The sequence below is a fragment of the Lonchura striata genome, chromosome 4 (genome assembly GCF_046129695.1).
Source record: "Lonchura striata isolate bLonStr1 chromosome 4, bLonStr1.mat, whole genome shotgun sequence".
Lineage (NCBI taxonomy): Eukaryota > Metazoa > Chordata > Aves > Passeriformes > Estrildidae > Lonchura > Lonchura striata.
The window spans coordinates 61,485,843-61,501,337 of record NC_134606.1 but is presented as its reverse complement, the minus strand read 5'-3'; the positions used below and the strand labels follow the sequence as shown (position 1 = coordinate 61,501,337).

General features: G+C 38.5%; 1 protein-coding gene across 5 annotated transcripts in view; it reads right to left on the bottom strand.

The window, feature by feature from the left end:
• PTPN13 (protein tyrosine phosphatase non-receptor type 13) overlaps window positions 1-15,495 on the bottom strand; it is a 112,452-nt gene that overhangs the window by 53,187 nt on the left and 43,770 nt on the right. For all 5 annotated transcript variants that reach the window (XM_021549295.2, XM_077783004.1, XM_021549296.2 and 2 more), the window contains one exon: window positions 4,734-5,297. In XM_021549295.2, the coding sequence (XP_021404970.2) occupies window positions 4,734-5,297 (564 nt within the window). The remainder of the gene's footprint in view (window positions 1-4,733; window positions 5,298-15,495) is intronic.

Below are 15,495 nucleotides of genomic sequence, written 5' to 3'. Positions count from 1 at the left end.
CAAATTGCCCCTTCCTTTGCTTTCACATGCAAACAGATGTGCCATTGTGCATGGCACACAGTGAACTCAGAAACCCAGAACACAGAATTCAAGAGAAAAAGGAAGTATGTGCACTTCAATGAATTCACAGTGCTAAGTTTGTAAAGCAACTATTCATTTTTTCCCCCTAAATTCAATCTCCCATTTAACCTACTTCTCCAGAAGCTCCCAAATTCAAAATTCTGGGGCTTAATCTGCTGGGATAAATTTGCTACCAACAGCTGCCTGATTACCTGCAGAAATTTTCCCTTATTCAAAAATGCACCTTCAAACTAGGAAAGCATCTAAAATCCAGGCATTTAAAGTATCCCTAACTGTAACCTTTAACTGCAACCTTCCCAGCTAAACACAGGCTGTAAATTTCATGAATGGGGTCCAAATGATTCTTGAAGGCAGCTAATGAGTATGGTATAATGAGATAAATACATGGAAGAAGACTTAGGAGGAAAAGACTCTTGTCTAGAAATACAGACTATTAGTGCTGGCTTTATGAAGCAAGAGCAATAATTGGACAAAACCCATAAAATCTGAGGACTTAATAATCTGAGTTTCCTGTTGGGAAAAAAATAAAGGTGGAAAGAGAAAGGAATAAACACAACTTGTGGGTCTGGAATTCACATGGTTTCTGACTGCAAAAACATTCAACAAAGGTTTGAGAATATTCCCAAACCACCCCCATTTCCCCACCCCTGGATTCAGCATTCCAGAGCTTCAGCAAGATCAACTTTTTCAGTATCCTCCCATCTTTTTTTGCCTTGTCTGCTATTTCAACCCACAGCCAGCTATATTACTACTCTCATAACTGGTTTTGTCCTCCTGTATTCCACAAGGACATGGGCAAGCTTTATGCTCCCTCATGCATCTCACTTACAACATCCTCATAAACAATACTGAATTTAAAAAGAAAATTTAAAATGATACTCATTTACTCAAGTAACACATAAACCCTTTCATTTTGAATTATGCATTCACTCAAAACAGTGGGGGGAGGAGCTGCCTAAGCAAAAGGAGAGGGAGGGTCAGACAAGGCTACCATTACCATGTCACAGCCTTGTACCTTGTTACTGAGCCATTTGAAGGCAGGCCTGGGATAGGAAAACTTCAGTGTGTGTACACTTCACAAGTGTCAGGAGATACAATCAGTTTGGTGGGAGAGAAGGCAAAAAGCCTGGAGCACAGGAGAACACTCATGAGCTGCAATGCAAGCTTGCAAAATGTAAAATAATATTATTTTCTCTGTGAAAGAAATGGGACACTATCAGCAGGTGCCAGGCAGCAATTTCTAAGTTTCAAAAGAACACCAAAACCAAAACTTGCTATGTTGGTACATATAAGATGTTTAACACCCAACAACTTTTTAACTCTAATCAATTCTAAGGTCAAACACCTCCATAACAAAACAAGAATGAAGAAAAGGGCAAAGATGAAGAACTTACTGTCTTGATAAAATTAACACACATTTTTGGAGTCTCTTATTAGTGATCAGAATTGGCTATACCATAAGTCAAATAGCAGACTCTTGCCCTTGCTGGCTAAATGGCACCTAATCATAAACAATCATCTTCAGGATAGAAGAGATAAACAACCTCAGCCCTGAAACTGTACAGATTAACATAAACCAGCAAGTTCAAGAGCAAGGCAGTCACAAGGACACAGCCCTTAGAAGCCTTCTGAAGCTAAATCTGAGATTTCTAACAGTATATTATAGTGCACTTTAGATGGTCTGCAGCTCACTACAAAGTACTACAGCACAGCTGTAATTAAGGCTCTGTCATTCTTTCCACTATAAACTCTGCTTTTCATGAGTTTATAATTTAGATTGTAAAAATCTGTTCTGAGTGAAAGCTTGGCAAACCAGATCTTGTGCATAAGAACATTTTCTTTTTCCAAGGCAGTCAGTTCCTTAAGGTTTTATGAATAACAGAAAAGTTTTCCAGCTTAACCCAAAGTCAGTTAAAGAAAAATAAGACATATGTCATTTAAATTCCTTTGTAGTTTGAGGAGGGAAGTTTTATCTTGCCAAGTTCAACTTACAGAGAGTCCAGTGTCACTTCACAATTCAAAAATGGAAAAACAATGTATACAGCCAAAAGCAAAGGTTTAATACAATTTACACAGGCTTAGCTGTAACCTAGACCTGTGCTCAGCTGAACTGAAAATATCCCCAGACCTACCAAAGAGAAGGCAGATCGTGTCTCCTCTGCTACCCAACCATAACCCTGTTTCCTGTGACTCCTTGCCTATTCCTCCCTGCTCCAAACTGAACTGAACCCTTATTCCAAACTGCATGAACTTCTGAAGTATGTTATTCTCCTTCTCTATTTTTCACTCATACCTCTCAGCTGCACTGGTCAGAAGAGTAATTCCATACACACTTGACACTTGAAAGTGTTGGAGGATATGGAAATATCTGTCTACCCAGTATGTACTTCAAAATGACATACAACAGTAATGCACAAAAAAACTCAGGACTGTATTTTTTATTTCTTTGACAGATGGAACTGGCAATAGACTTTTTGCAAAAGATCTCAAGGAACATGTCTGGTGTAAAAAAATGTAAGATGAGGAACAATAAAACACGTGGAATAAAAAAAGGAAAAGGGAATGAAGTCTTAACAGACTAACAGACTTTATGTATTAAGACTTTTGTGAATCTGCTCATTAAGGCAGAATAGATACTTCCAGTGAGGCTTCTCAAGCCCTATAAGACATAACAGCAACTAACTCCTATGTGAAAAAGCACTCATCATCCATCTTACTAGAATACTCCTTTATAACTGGCTCATTAAAAATCCATATTCACAACTAGTTTCTGGTTCAAAACATTTTCTTTAAGTAGTTAACTGACAAAAGAAATTGAACAATTGAGAGCCTAAAATATAACAGTAGAACACACACTCCCACCTTCAAGAACGAAACACGCCTTCCTTGAAAATAGAAAACTCCGAAACCCAGCAACCTGTTGAGAAAGTGTCTTTACTTTTTTCCTAGCAAGTAATTCAGAAGGATGGGCAGTGAGTCATTAGCTATTGCCTCAGTCTTCCCTGTACATGTTTGTCACTGCCTCTGTGACTATTGAGGCCCAGTCCCCAGTTTTTACTTTGGCTGCACTTTCACCCATTCCCCTTACAAATCGAGTAGTTTCACACATCTGACCTATCTCAGTTTGCAAGGCAGGGGCATGTTTTGTTTTCTGCCATCTCCCAATCTGCCTGAATAAGAATGATAAACCCATTGCTCATCAATGGGTTTGGCCATGCTTTTGGTTTTGCTCTTATGCAACACCAACCTGCACAAAGCAGCACTCCTGAACAACAAGGCCATTGAGCTTTCCCAATGCTGGGAGTGGCCTCCTCTTAAACCCTGTCAGCTGCCTATCTCCAGCAATCCCAGCTGACTCACATACTTGAGATGGACCCAGTTGATTTCAGACTCTTAAACCAAAAGCCAACCAAACTTCCCTGTACCTCATCAGACATCCTGCTAGATAACAACAGATAATAAACTTTTATAGAGATAAACAATGGTAACTCCACAGTGCTGCTTTCATCTATGTCCATTTCTTCACATGATAACGTGACCCTCATCCTCTCATCAGAAGATGCTGATCTGAGATCTGATAGCACAAGAGAACTCCAGCTCTACTGAAATCACAGCAGCTTTTTAACTTGCCTATGCCATTTCAGTAACACTTCTCCTTTCTGGAACATAAGGTTCACATGCACAGGAAAGGTTCCAGCTTTCCATGCTAATTGCAATACAAACATGTCCCAAGATGGCTACAAAGGGCATGAGCTGGCATTTTCAGAAATGCAACCTTGACAAAAGGCTTTATCATCTCTCCTTAATATGAAGGCGTTTACACCCCTGGCAGAAGAAGGAAGTCAAGGTAGGGTGTGTTTGCACAGTTACTTCTATCACACCACAGGCAGGCTAACTCACAGTCTGAGTGCACCTGAGTAAATGCCTGAGCTCTGTACATACAGCTCTTGTACCATGCACCTTGGATGATCAAGTGATGCTGTCTGGCCCAGCACAAGCAGGATCCAGCTCTGCTCTCAGTTTCTATCCAGCTGTCTCAAACTTACAGCCCCTGAAAATCACCCCACAAAACCAAAGAAAACAAAACATGCAGTTCCACTTACAGTGCTTTGCATCAAGGTTATTTTATAACTTTCCCCACAACAATTACAAAGACTTGTTTTTCCCCCATGCATTTTCTTAAAGAACTGATGGAACTTGTGTGAAGTATTCCTACTGAAGATCGGAACACAAGGCCAAAATAAATTTCATATTTACAGGCTTAAGTCCAGAGCTATATATCACAAAAACAGAGATCTGGAGATGAAATTCTGCCTTTCCTCAGGAGCATAAATCCATCTCTAATAGCTGGAGATGAGACTCTTCCTTCTAGAAAAATGCTTGACAATTGGCTGTTACAAGCTTTTTTTTCCCTAATTGTAATTGATGAGCTTGATATTGATTAAAGATCAACTATTCTGCGTGAGCAATCTGGACAACCACATTTGTCTTCGTTGGCAACAGATGCTCTAACAACTTCATTTTATGTAAAAAAAAGATGAAGCAAAGACCTCAGCTGTTTCAAGAGCTGCTACAAGGGAACTCAAATTTACCTAATGAGAAATCTTTGTTTGATGACTGGAATACTGAGAAAATCAAAAAGCTTCACTAACCTTCTACATTCATAGCTTCCCTCAGAAGCTGCAACTTCTTCTGTCTCTCTCTTATCCTGTCAAAGGCACTTGATATTGCTGCAGAAGTTGATGTCTCAGGCATGTGGTGTGTTTGGTCCAGTTTTTGTGGTCCGAAGACATCCAGTGCTATGCTCCCATCAGAATATCTTGCTTCCTTGTTCCTGGCAGCAGTAGAAGTCCGTACTGTAAATGTTTCACACTGATGGCTGTGCCTGTGAGGGCCTCCAGCATGGTCCCTCTCAGCTGCCTTGTCAGTAGTGCAAAGCAAATCTGTGGAAGAAGCCCATATTTTCCGTTTGGGAGGGACATCTGTGTGAAGGTGACCTTTTTTCTCAAGCTCACTGGTTTTACACCTATGAGGACAGAAAACATCTTCCTGACCCGAACTGTAATCTGCAGAAATGCCCTGGAAAAATTCTTCCTCGTCTCGTGTTCCTCTAATGGACAGAAATCCCATAGATTTGCTAAGTCCTTTGTTAAGGGTGGTCTGTCGAGAGAAGTGAGCTCTGTGTCCATCAGGTGCATCAACCGTCAATGCTTTTCCTGGAATAAGGAGACATTTCATACATGTCATTTTCTACCTAATACACAGGAGTCCAACACAAATTAGTTAAAGTATATGATGAACACAGGCTTGGGCATTTGTTTTACCACGTAAAGCATTGAGAAGGCTGCTCCAAGGGCTCCCTCAGTCAACAACGACAAAAATACAACTACTTCATATATGATGACCATTTTATTTATTTCTAAAAAGCTCAAGAAAAAAAATAAGGCCTACTATAATTCTGTATTAACAGTAAAAACTCCCAAAGTATCACATACTTGCTGAAAGTTTTCTCATTAGTTTCATTTTCAAAATAGCCTGGACTATCACCAGAAATACTACTTACTAATCAATCTGAAATCAGCCATTCCTCTCACACCCAAATACACCGCCTACAGGTTTTAATAACAAGTCCAGGTTTGTTCTACAGATTTACAGATGCCCTGCAATAGAGTCAGCGGTAAGAAAAGAATGATTGTGTACTTAGGAACTATAAAAATCCTGGATCTTCCTCCAATGACTAATTTTGGTGACTATAGTCTCTCCTGGTAAAGAATACTCGGAAACAAAACCAACAAAGCTTCCAAAGTTAAAATTATTCTCTGAGTCTGCACCCTTTGAGTTTCACTAATACTAAGTATCTGCCAATACTTAGGAAGTTTCTCTTCTCCGTCTCCCTTCTCATGAAATTACTTCCAGAAGAAAAGAAACTGCCAGAGGTCAAACCATGAATGAAATATGCGGTCTCTGAAGAATATCATATCATGGTGACCATGTAGTTTTGACCCAGGTGGAGTCAGCATGGCATGTGACTGATGCCTCCCTTAGAGTTAGCTCCATCTTTATAGTGATATTCCCATGTACATTCTTTAAGAAGGAGCAGCCTTGAAGATTTCACTGCAAAAGCAAGCAGTCATGAGTTCAAAGTAATCACTGTGCTGTATGTACTACGCTTAAAGAATGTTACACAGTCCTGCCTGCATCAATTGAAATTAAATGCCCCACTTGCACAGCAGGCTCCTGATGATCTTTATCTAGAGTGTTATCCTTCCAAACAGAATTTCACAGAATGATTTAGGGATGTTCTGAAATGTAGTCACTAATGCTTTAAAAACTTAAAAAGGCTTTTAAAGGTGTAAACACCTTTCAACTCTGATATTTTTCTTCAAGAAGGGCTGTGCTTTTAGTTTGTAGTTTTTATTTCTGTGATATTTAACTAACAATCAAAACCAGCAAGACTGAAGCCAACTGCAACCAAATAGCCCCTTGCTTCCTACCACCATGCAAATACATGATAAAATATTAGGGCTTGGATTGTCCAGAAGGTGTCTTGTAAGACATCACACAAAATTCCCACATGATCGAGCCAAGAAAATAAAAAATACTTTTGTCAGTGAGAACAAACTAATCTTCTAAAAGCATCTGATGCCTCATTTCGTATTTTACAAAGATAGCTTTAATATTAAACTAAACATAATTATCTTTGTGGTCAAGTAAATATTGCATTATTACCTTATTCTCAGACTATACATCATCCTAAGGCTGGTGAACTTAATATTCACACACAAAAAAGCCTTTTAAAAATAATGCTCATTGTGAAGTTCCCACTATCCATCTAAAGGGATGATATCCACTCTGCAAACACACACTGCACATTCATGTACATGCACCAAGGACAAACATTCCTGAACAGGATTTTACCTCAGTCATTTGCGAGACAAAAAACGAAACGCTGCAGTTGGCTTTTTAAGATGGCCAACAGAAATGCAAATCAAAAGGAGCTCTGAGAATCTTCCCCAATAATGAGAGTTCCAGGATAATTTTAGGCCAGAAAAAAATAAAACAACCTCATCTACACACTGTAAAAAAACCTCAAACACCCACTTCTTTAACGCTGAGAGCATTTACATGCAGGGTCCTTACTGAACAAAGCAGAAAAATACCCAAGAGAAGCAGACAGCTGCAAGTCCCATACTCTGCCACAGCTATGCACGCAGGATTACTTGGTATGGCATCGCTCGTGACTCAGAAGAACATTCCTGCTTCAAAAGATCATTTAGATCTCTGCACACCAATCTCGTTGCAGGATCACATGCAATGAAAAAAGAGCCACAAGGTACTTTTAGCATCTGTGGGTATCCCTCAACACAGCACTCCAGAGACACAACCCTCTCTTGCTGTGTGCTGGTGAGAACTGCAGGGAAAGAGAGTGTCAGTCTAAGAGAGGGCTGGCGGCAAGGGGCATCCTCCTCACCAAAGCTGTGCTTCCCATGACCTTGGATATACCAGAAAGTATTTCCTGTTTGCACAGAAGCACTGAAGACACAAGCTCCTTTGCCTCAGCACACAAGAGATGCTCTCTACTCCCCACTGGGCCTCCCCTAATAGCAAGGAAAGTGAAGGCCACGAGCACTGTCTCATGGGCAGGACTGGGGAAGTACTCACAGCTGCAGCTTTGCCACCGGCCAGCCAACTGCACAATGAGACAGGAGATGAGCTGTCCTGTCAGGAATCAGTGCGGGAGGTGCTCCACTCCCACACTGCTCTTCCACTCTACAGCCTAACTCAGATCCACATGGACTTCAGCAGTCAGCAAGAGATTTTTACGTAGTACCAAAATGAACTACAGCTGGCTTCAGTATTCAGGCTTGAGACTGCAAAATTCTCTTGAAAGTCTTTCATCTGTCCTTTATTACTCTTCCCATTCCCACTTCTGCTTTTCATCAGCCTTGCCAATTCTTCCCACCTCTGCAAAACCCACCCCTCTCTACCTGACATTATTTCAATGAGCTCTGCCCAAACTGACTGACAAGGCCAACATGAGCTGGTTAAAAATCATCCTGAGAGAAGTGGAAACAATGAGAATTTGGGGCAAGGAGTGCACAGCCTCGGTATCTTGAGAGGACAAACTAAAACAAAGCAGCAATAGAGGACTTTCAGACCTGCACTTTATCCCAGCTAAAACTGCATGCTGCTTTTAGCATCAGAGCGCAGAGGCCAAGGATCAAGGACAAGACTTCTCAATACAGAAGTAACTCAAGTGCAGATACTCGTAATAAAATTGGATTAGCAACCAGCAATCAGTCCAAGCCAATTATTTCTGTTTTTAATAACATAAATCTCTCCTCATTCCTGCTTCCTTTTTTGAAGTACTATTACAGACTTTGTAAGTCACACAATCAACTGTTAAGGTATTTTCACTTTTTTAATCCTGGACTTCCTCCACTACCTCAGCATTACTTGGATCAAGAGTCTTAAATGACTGCAGGAAGTCTCTTTCAGCACAAGGCTCATGTATCCAGCTTCCAGAAAACAATACACCTCCAAACAGAACAAACTGGAATAATATTCCTTCTTAAACACATGGATTTTCTGTTGAATGTCATGCTCAAGTCCAAATTCATTAAGTCAACATGTGGTTTATTCTTCAGCTTTCCCCCCCTCAGCTTTTATAATGAAATGTGTGGAAAAATAAAGGAAAGCACCACCAGCAAAAATCTATATATAAGGAATAAATACCTAACTAATGATCAAAAGAAACCTGCATAAGGGAACGTGTATGTCTTTATAATGCAAGACTCATGCTACAACCTTGCTCTTTAAATAAAATGTTTGTATTTGTAATGGAAGCTCTGGAGACCTATCCCAAGTATCTTGGCTCAACTGAAGACATTAATTACACCACCTGAGACCACACAGAGCTACTCCAGGCTTCAGTTACCCAGGTGTGTAACAGGACAGAGCAGTGCCTCCCTGTTTGTCAGTGAGGGTGACAGAACAAGCTGTTAGCAATTAAGATGCTGCAGAATGTAAACAGCTTCAAAAGGAATACTTTCCCCTTCCCCAGTTACTTCTCTGTTGCACTAAACTCTCCTCCTTGCTAATCTGAAGTGTGTATGGGTTCTTGATTCCTCATATCGCCCTTGGGTGTTTATCCTCCACTTGATGTTACATTAGTGCAATTATTTATAATTACTGTAAATAATTCAAATGCAATTACAGTAACTGTGAGATTCCAGTGTATAATATATAGTGAGGGAATATATACAATAAAAATAGCAATTAATCACCAGGAGTTCATTATTAAATTCCCTTGTGGTGCTAAAATGAAACTCTAGTTTTCCATACACATCTTCAATTGCCAGATGTTACACTGGCTAAATAAACAGATCTGCTTCCTTCTTTCTTTGGCATTTTCAGCTATGAATGCAACTACACCCTCTTTTACACCAGTGTCACTCACAGACCATCTTTCACTCAGACTGACAGTTATCTGGTTGATTTTCCTCTGAGCAAGAGCTGTTGTCTAACTAAATCCAGTCTGTCTGTGATTACTTGTGTACCACCTTGATCACACAGGCAATTATTCCAATATTAAGTGCAAACATCATCACATACTGTGATGCCTAAACTCAACTCAATTTTCTTTAAAGTCTTCATGCCTGCTCCTTCCTTTTGTTTGCAGAAAACAGAACACCTTTTCAACTCTACTATGGATTTTGATTTGTGGATGTATGTAGATGCACACATATGGGACCAGGGGTGTTTCGGAAGAGAGAGGGGCTGGGGGGAAGCAGGGGAAAACTGCCCACGTGTGCATGAGAACACACACCATCACTGCCAGATTGGGAGGTCTCAGGAGAGGAAATTATTATACATGGTTTAAAAAACGTCTCCCACGCCATCTTTGTGCAGAAAACAAAGCAGTAGAAAAAAAAAAAAAATTCTTTCTCCCCAGACAATGTGGTTAGTTTCTAAAATATGAGTGGGTAGCTGATGGAGGAGTTGGGTTTGCAATCCCTTTGGGGCAGGCTAAAAGCCAAACATAAGACAACAGAGCCAGATGTGGCCTGTAGGTTGACTGTTAGAAATGGCACCCCCTCTTTCCTTTTCTAAATTTTTGAGAAAAATCCAAGTTTCAGATGGAAATACTCCTAAACAATGTATTCCCTTTGAAGGAAGAATTGAACTGGACACAAGGACTGTTGAAGGCACTTTATGTAATGGCCAAATTATAAATCCTGTTTAACAATTTGCATTCTGCTTTGGACTGACAGCTTTTCTATCAAAAAATACCAAACAACTCCAAAAACTAGGCATCTTGTTCAGAACAGCAGTAGTGAGCCTTGCCAAGCAGCACTTCATATTTCATAAATCCAACATTTTACTTCTTCCCCTCCTAGGCACCTCTGCAAGAAAAGGCAACCATAGCTCTTTCCTACTCAGCTTTATGGGTCAGGTTTTTTTTTTTTTTTGGTACATTTCAGCCAAGTAGGCGAAAGATCTACCTAGCTACTCCCTTCCTGGATCTTTGTGTACCCCAGGAGAAGCTCAGTTATACAGCTGCTTTTCTGCACAGAGACAGAATTTGGCATCTCTAGTTTGGTTTCCTCACTGATCTTTGTGTCCGCTCTTGTTTTATCTTCAGAGTTCCAAGTTTGTCCTCAGCACTGCTCTGGAAGTATTTCCAATAGCACCAGGCTGGAATCTCCCTACACCAGGAGAAACTATACCTAAATTTAAAGATTTCCACCAATGCCAACCACCAGTATTACTAGATGAAAACAGAAACACTTATTGGAAGAAAACAGGCATGGCTTTTGGAGTGAAAAAGAATATATTTTTTTTTCTTTCAACAAGAAATCTTCATCTGGCTTTCATTTGGTTTTGCAGAACTCTGGAAGTTATTCTCCACCTACTGAGTTCTTTTTTTCTGGAACTGAGGAGCCAGGGGAAATAAAAAGAAAAAAGTTTAAAAAGTATATTTAGCTGATTAACAGATGACAGACTTTCAAGCAAATGGAAATAAGTTTGTGCTGCAGTTTTTGATAATTTAAGTCTGTGTGTTTGCATTTATCAAGTTAATTGTTTAAGCTACTTCAGTTCACACATGGAGGTAATCACCATAAACCATTTATTTATAGACCAAAAGTTGTGTTTTCACCCGGATCAGGAACAAAAATATAATGCACAGTCAACTTCCCTGGGTCAAGAGAAAAAAGGGTACATTTTAATTTATTTGAGTTTTTTGTTGCTATTATGGAAAGTGGTAATTAATCAGTAGACTATTGTTAAAATTATAAGCAGCTGCACTTAGCCTTGGCATTTTTCATTCAGTTTACAACACCTACTATTTTTGTTACACCTGATAGTGCATTCAGTCTAATTAAACAGGGAGTTGACCAACATCCACAATTTTCATCACTATTTCCAAATATTTCCTATTGTGTACAGTTAAGGTTAATCTAAATGATCTTTTAAATTAATTTCAAGCCTTCATTTATGTGGCATTTTTGGCAGAGGGAAAGGTCAGAATACAACTGTAATATTATAATATATGAGTTGGACTTGTGGTAGTCTACCACATTGTAAAAGTCAATGTTAGTTGCATCTCTTAGAAGATGAAATATCCCTGGCAAAGGTCTGTCCTTAGTGGTCAGGGATCATCAACTTAAACTGGAACTTTGCAAATAAACACACAAGGTGCAGGATTTCAGGTATTAGAGGGCTGGGAAGCAGATTTCCAGGTAAGTACAAGTTAGGGAGATTTCAACAGAGCATTTAATAGCCTACATATCCTTTTCAAAGATAAATTGTGGCAAAGAGAAGCAGAGTGAATTAATTCCTGCTTTACATTTGGAAGAGTTTGACAGTTATTTAATCTTTTGTCACACCAAAAGAACTTTATGAAGCCAATTAAGTAACTTTCACATACAATTCTTAATGTAAGGACTCTTTTGAGGTCTAAGGTGTTTTTAAGTACAAAAATTAAGTAACTCATTGGTTCAGATGACTCATGACAGGTCTTACTGCTTTTATTTCTGCTGGCTAAGTCAGTTCCTAAACACTGTGTTCCAAATATGATTTGACTAAAACCAAACATTCTGTAATATTAATTTACAATAAATTACCTCTGCAGCCAACCCTGCTGTAAAACTCATTCACCAAGATAGCCACAGAAAGTGAGTCATGAAAGAGACAACAAAAATTTAACTGGGGAGAATATTAACACAAAGCTGTTTATTAATTTAATAATTATCTTGAAGACATGAAGATGGAAATGAATAGCTTAAAATATCGAGTCTGGTTACATAAGGTGAGCAAAATATTTGATTTAAACATGTGAGGTGAAGAAGTTTCAAAACATTTATCCTAAGTCAATAATAAAGTCCTGGCAATTATAATTGTGGATTAACATGTTACGGAAAACGGATCCAAATAATAATGAAATTCAAATAAAGGAAAAATCGTCTCATTTTACAGAGACTGCAAATATCTAAGGTCTTAGTTGGCTACTCTCCAAGCAGAAGCACAACTCTCTGAACCATCTCTTGTATTCATGAACTTATGATGAATAAGTTCATGATCTTGAACTCATGAACTTAGCATGACTTATCAGCACAATTTATTTTAACTTACATGCTCCAAGTAACTTTCCAATACTCTAAAGTTCACAATAAATTCCATACCCGTTATGCTGCTTTTTTTTCCATATGATAGCTATTCTATTCATTATGAATTCTAAGATCTTCACAATAACTCAACAGAACTTCACCTCAGTGAACATCAGACAAGTCCTCTCTCCTTTCCAGCAAAGATTTCTGCTCACTGGCAGAGAAAAAGCTCAGAATACAAGAGTATATTTTACTTATAATACACTAGGGAAGCAACTAGTAAAGTTATACACATTCTTATGTGCACTCACCTCGCCTCCTCCAATCATCCCAGTGCTAAACTTGACCCAAAGTATGTTCTCAGAGGCAGTTAAACCCGAGAAAAGGGTAAAATATTACTCACAAAACTTTTAACTCAGAAAAATGCACTCAAAATCATAATCATCTCTTAGTAGGTTACTGACCTTCTAAATGTTTGCCAGTTTGTAACTGTAGGTGGCATTTATTTCAGCTACACACAGCGGCAGAACAGCACAGTGACAAATCAAGGAAAAAGGACTTTGTGCCTTCCTGAGTTGGTTTTGTTGGCTTTTTTTATTTAATCATAATATCTTTCTTAAACCTTCATCTGGCCTTCTATTTGGGCTCCTCAGTCTATGAGATTACCAACCAATGTAATCAGCAGTACATTCTATAGCTCCCTTTCCCTGAAATTTACAGCTGTGCTGGCAGGGCAGCTGATCTGTGCTGTTATTGACTGAATTTGCACCAGCAAACCAGTGCAGCATTGTGGAAAAAGAAATAACAAGCACTGAATCGCCCTGAATCAAATACAAGCTGTAAGTCATTAATATCAGACACCCATCTCACTGGCTCCTCACTAACTTCCAAATACATGACTCAGTGTATTTAACATGAGTGTAAAAGCAGAACAGAAAACAGCCAGAACTGGTTTGGTTATTTGAGGGGGTCTGTTCTCTCTATTACAATTCCCTCAGGTCTCAGCAAAAAGGAGATCAAGCAATGTATCAAATATCAAAATAAAGAAAAGATGGTGCTATTAATGCTAGGAAATACTAGGAAACTGACTGATAACAGAAGCAAAATTGGGAAAGGTTTAGGAGAAGCTATGAAGGTAGTAAAGCTCCTAAGGAAAAGGAGAAAAATTAGCTCCACAGGTAAATAATGTGATCCAGAGAAACTGGAAATGTTTGAGTGGACAGATCAGGCGACACATAAAACAAAGGAATGAGTGATTTCCATTTTTTTAAAATGAAAATAGAGACTCAAATATCAGAAAACATGAAAAATATTTTGTTTCTAGAGATGAGGGGAAGACAGAACCATAACGTCAAATTATCATAATATCACTTATCAAATATCATTTACAAGGTAAGTGAAAAGCAGTTTTGCTCATTGACAGTTCATCTTGAAAAGAATAGAAAAAAAATCAAGTATTCAAGAGCATCTCATTAATAACTCGTACCTTTCAGACCAGCCTTGGAATTATGCAGACAATATTATGTTTGCACTGGAAGAGTGAAGCATAAACATTTATTCCCTGGGCTGCCACACATTATCTGTAACATGCAAGCACTTTCAATGAGCTTCACAGGAACAGCTGTTAAGGGACGAAGACTATTCAGCCAACTTTGTAATCTGGAGGTTATCATGTTCTCTCATTTCATAAATATTATTTGAGTAAAGATTCTATTAAATTAGAACTCTTCTGATAGTATGAATTTCCCTAAAAAGAGAACTTTACTTTTAGAAAGTAATGTTGACTGAAGTTGCTTAAAACTCTGTTATACTTACTGATTGATAGCAGTTGAGCCAAGTGGACTCAGTCTCCAAAAAAAAAGAGGAAAAAACATTCTGCCCATGAAATTTTTTTCAGGTTAGAGAATACAGCAAAAAAACCCAGCAATTGGATCATCTACTCTACTTCCTCTGAGTTAAAGACAGAGTCCTCAGAGGAAGTTTCAGACATTACATCTTATTCACCCTGGTGCTGACCCAGAAAGCCATGAAGATATTGGCTGGAGCTAATACAGCAACCTCCAAAATTTAGCAGAACCTAAAACAAAAGGTTTTTTGTGAAGATATAATGAAGACACTGGGGAAAAGCATTACTTCAGGAGAAAGAAAAATCTGCTAAAAAGTTTAAACAAAGTTGTGGGTAGGAAAGCAAATGTACAGAGAAACAAAACTCCTCACACCAAAAACATTTAAAAAGAGTTAAAATTTTTCTAAGAAAATGAAAAACAAAACCGCAAAAAAATGGTCAGTTGTATTAGAGAATAGAAAACTAGAAACAGCAAAGAAAAGAATAATCACAGTTTGCTAATGCAGTGGGAAAAGACTTTAAAGGCAAACCTCTATGTCTCCAAAATTTTACAAATTTTTTTTATCATTATCAAAACGCAGTTAATTATGGTTATAGAATAAAGAGCAGAATAGGTGATGAGAAGAGGGTAGAGGAAACTAAAAACTTGAGGTAGTAAGGCATTATGCTTAAATAAAGTTCTTGAAAAAAATGCAGAATAGGATAATACTAGCAAAAGAACAAAGGTGTATAAAGAATCTGTTTATTGGACAACACTGGAGACTGGGAAGAATAAACTAATTAACAACCCAAAAAATAAGGTTCTGGTTCAAACCTTAAAATTAGTGTGAACCAGGGAAAGAATTTATTTTAAGAAAGCTCTTAAGAAAATCAGAAAAGGCAGACATTACATAGTTTATGAATCCAGTCAACTAGATTGATCCGGTCCCAAACCACCCTGTATTTCTAAAAGGTCTC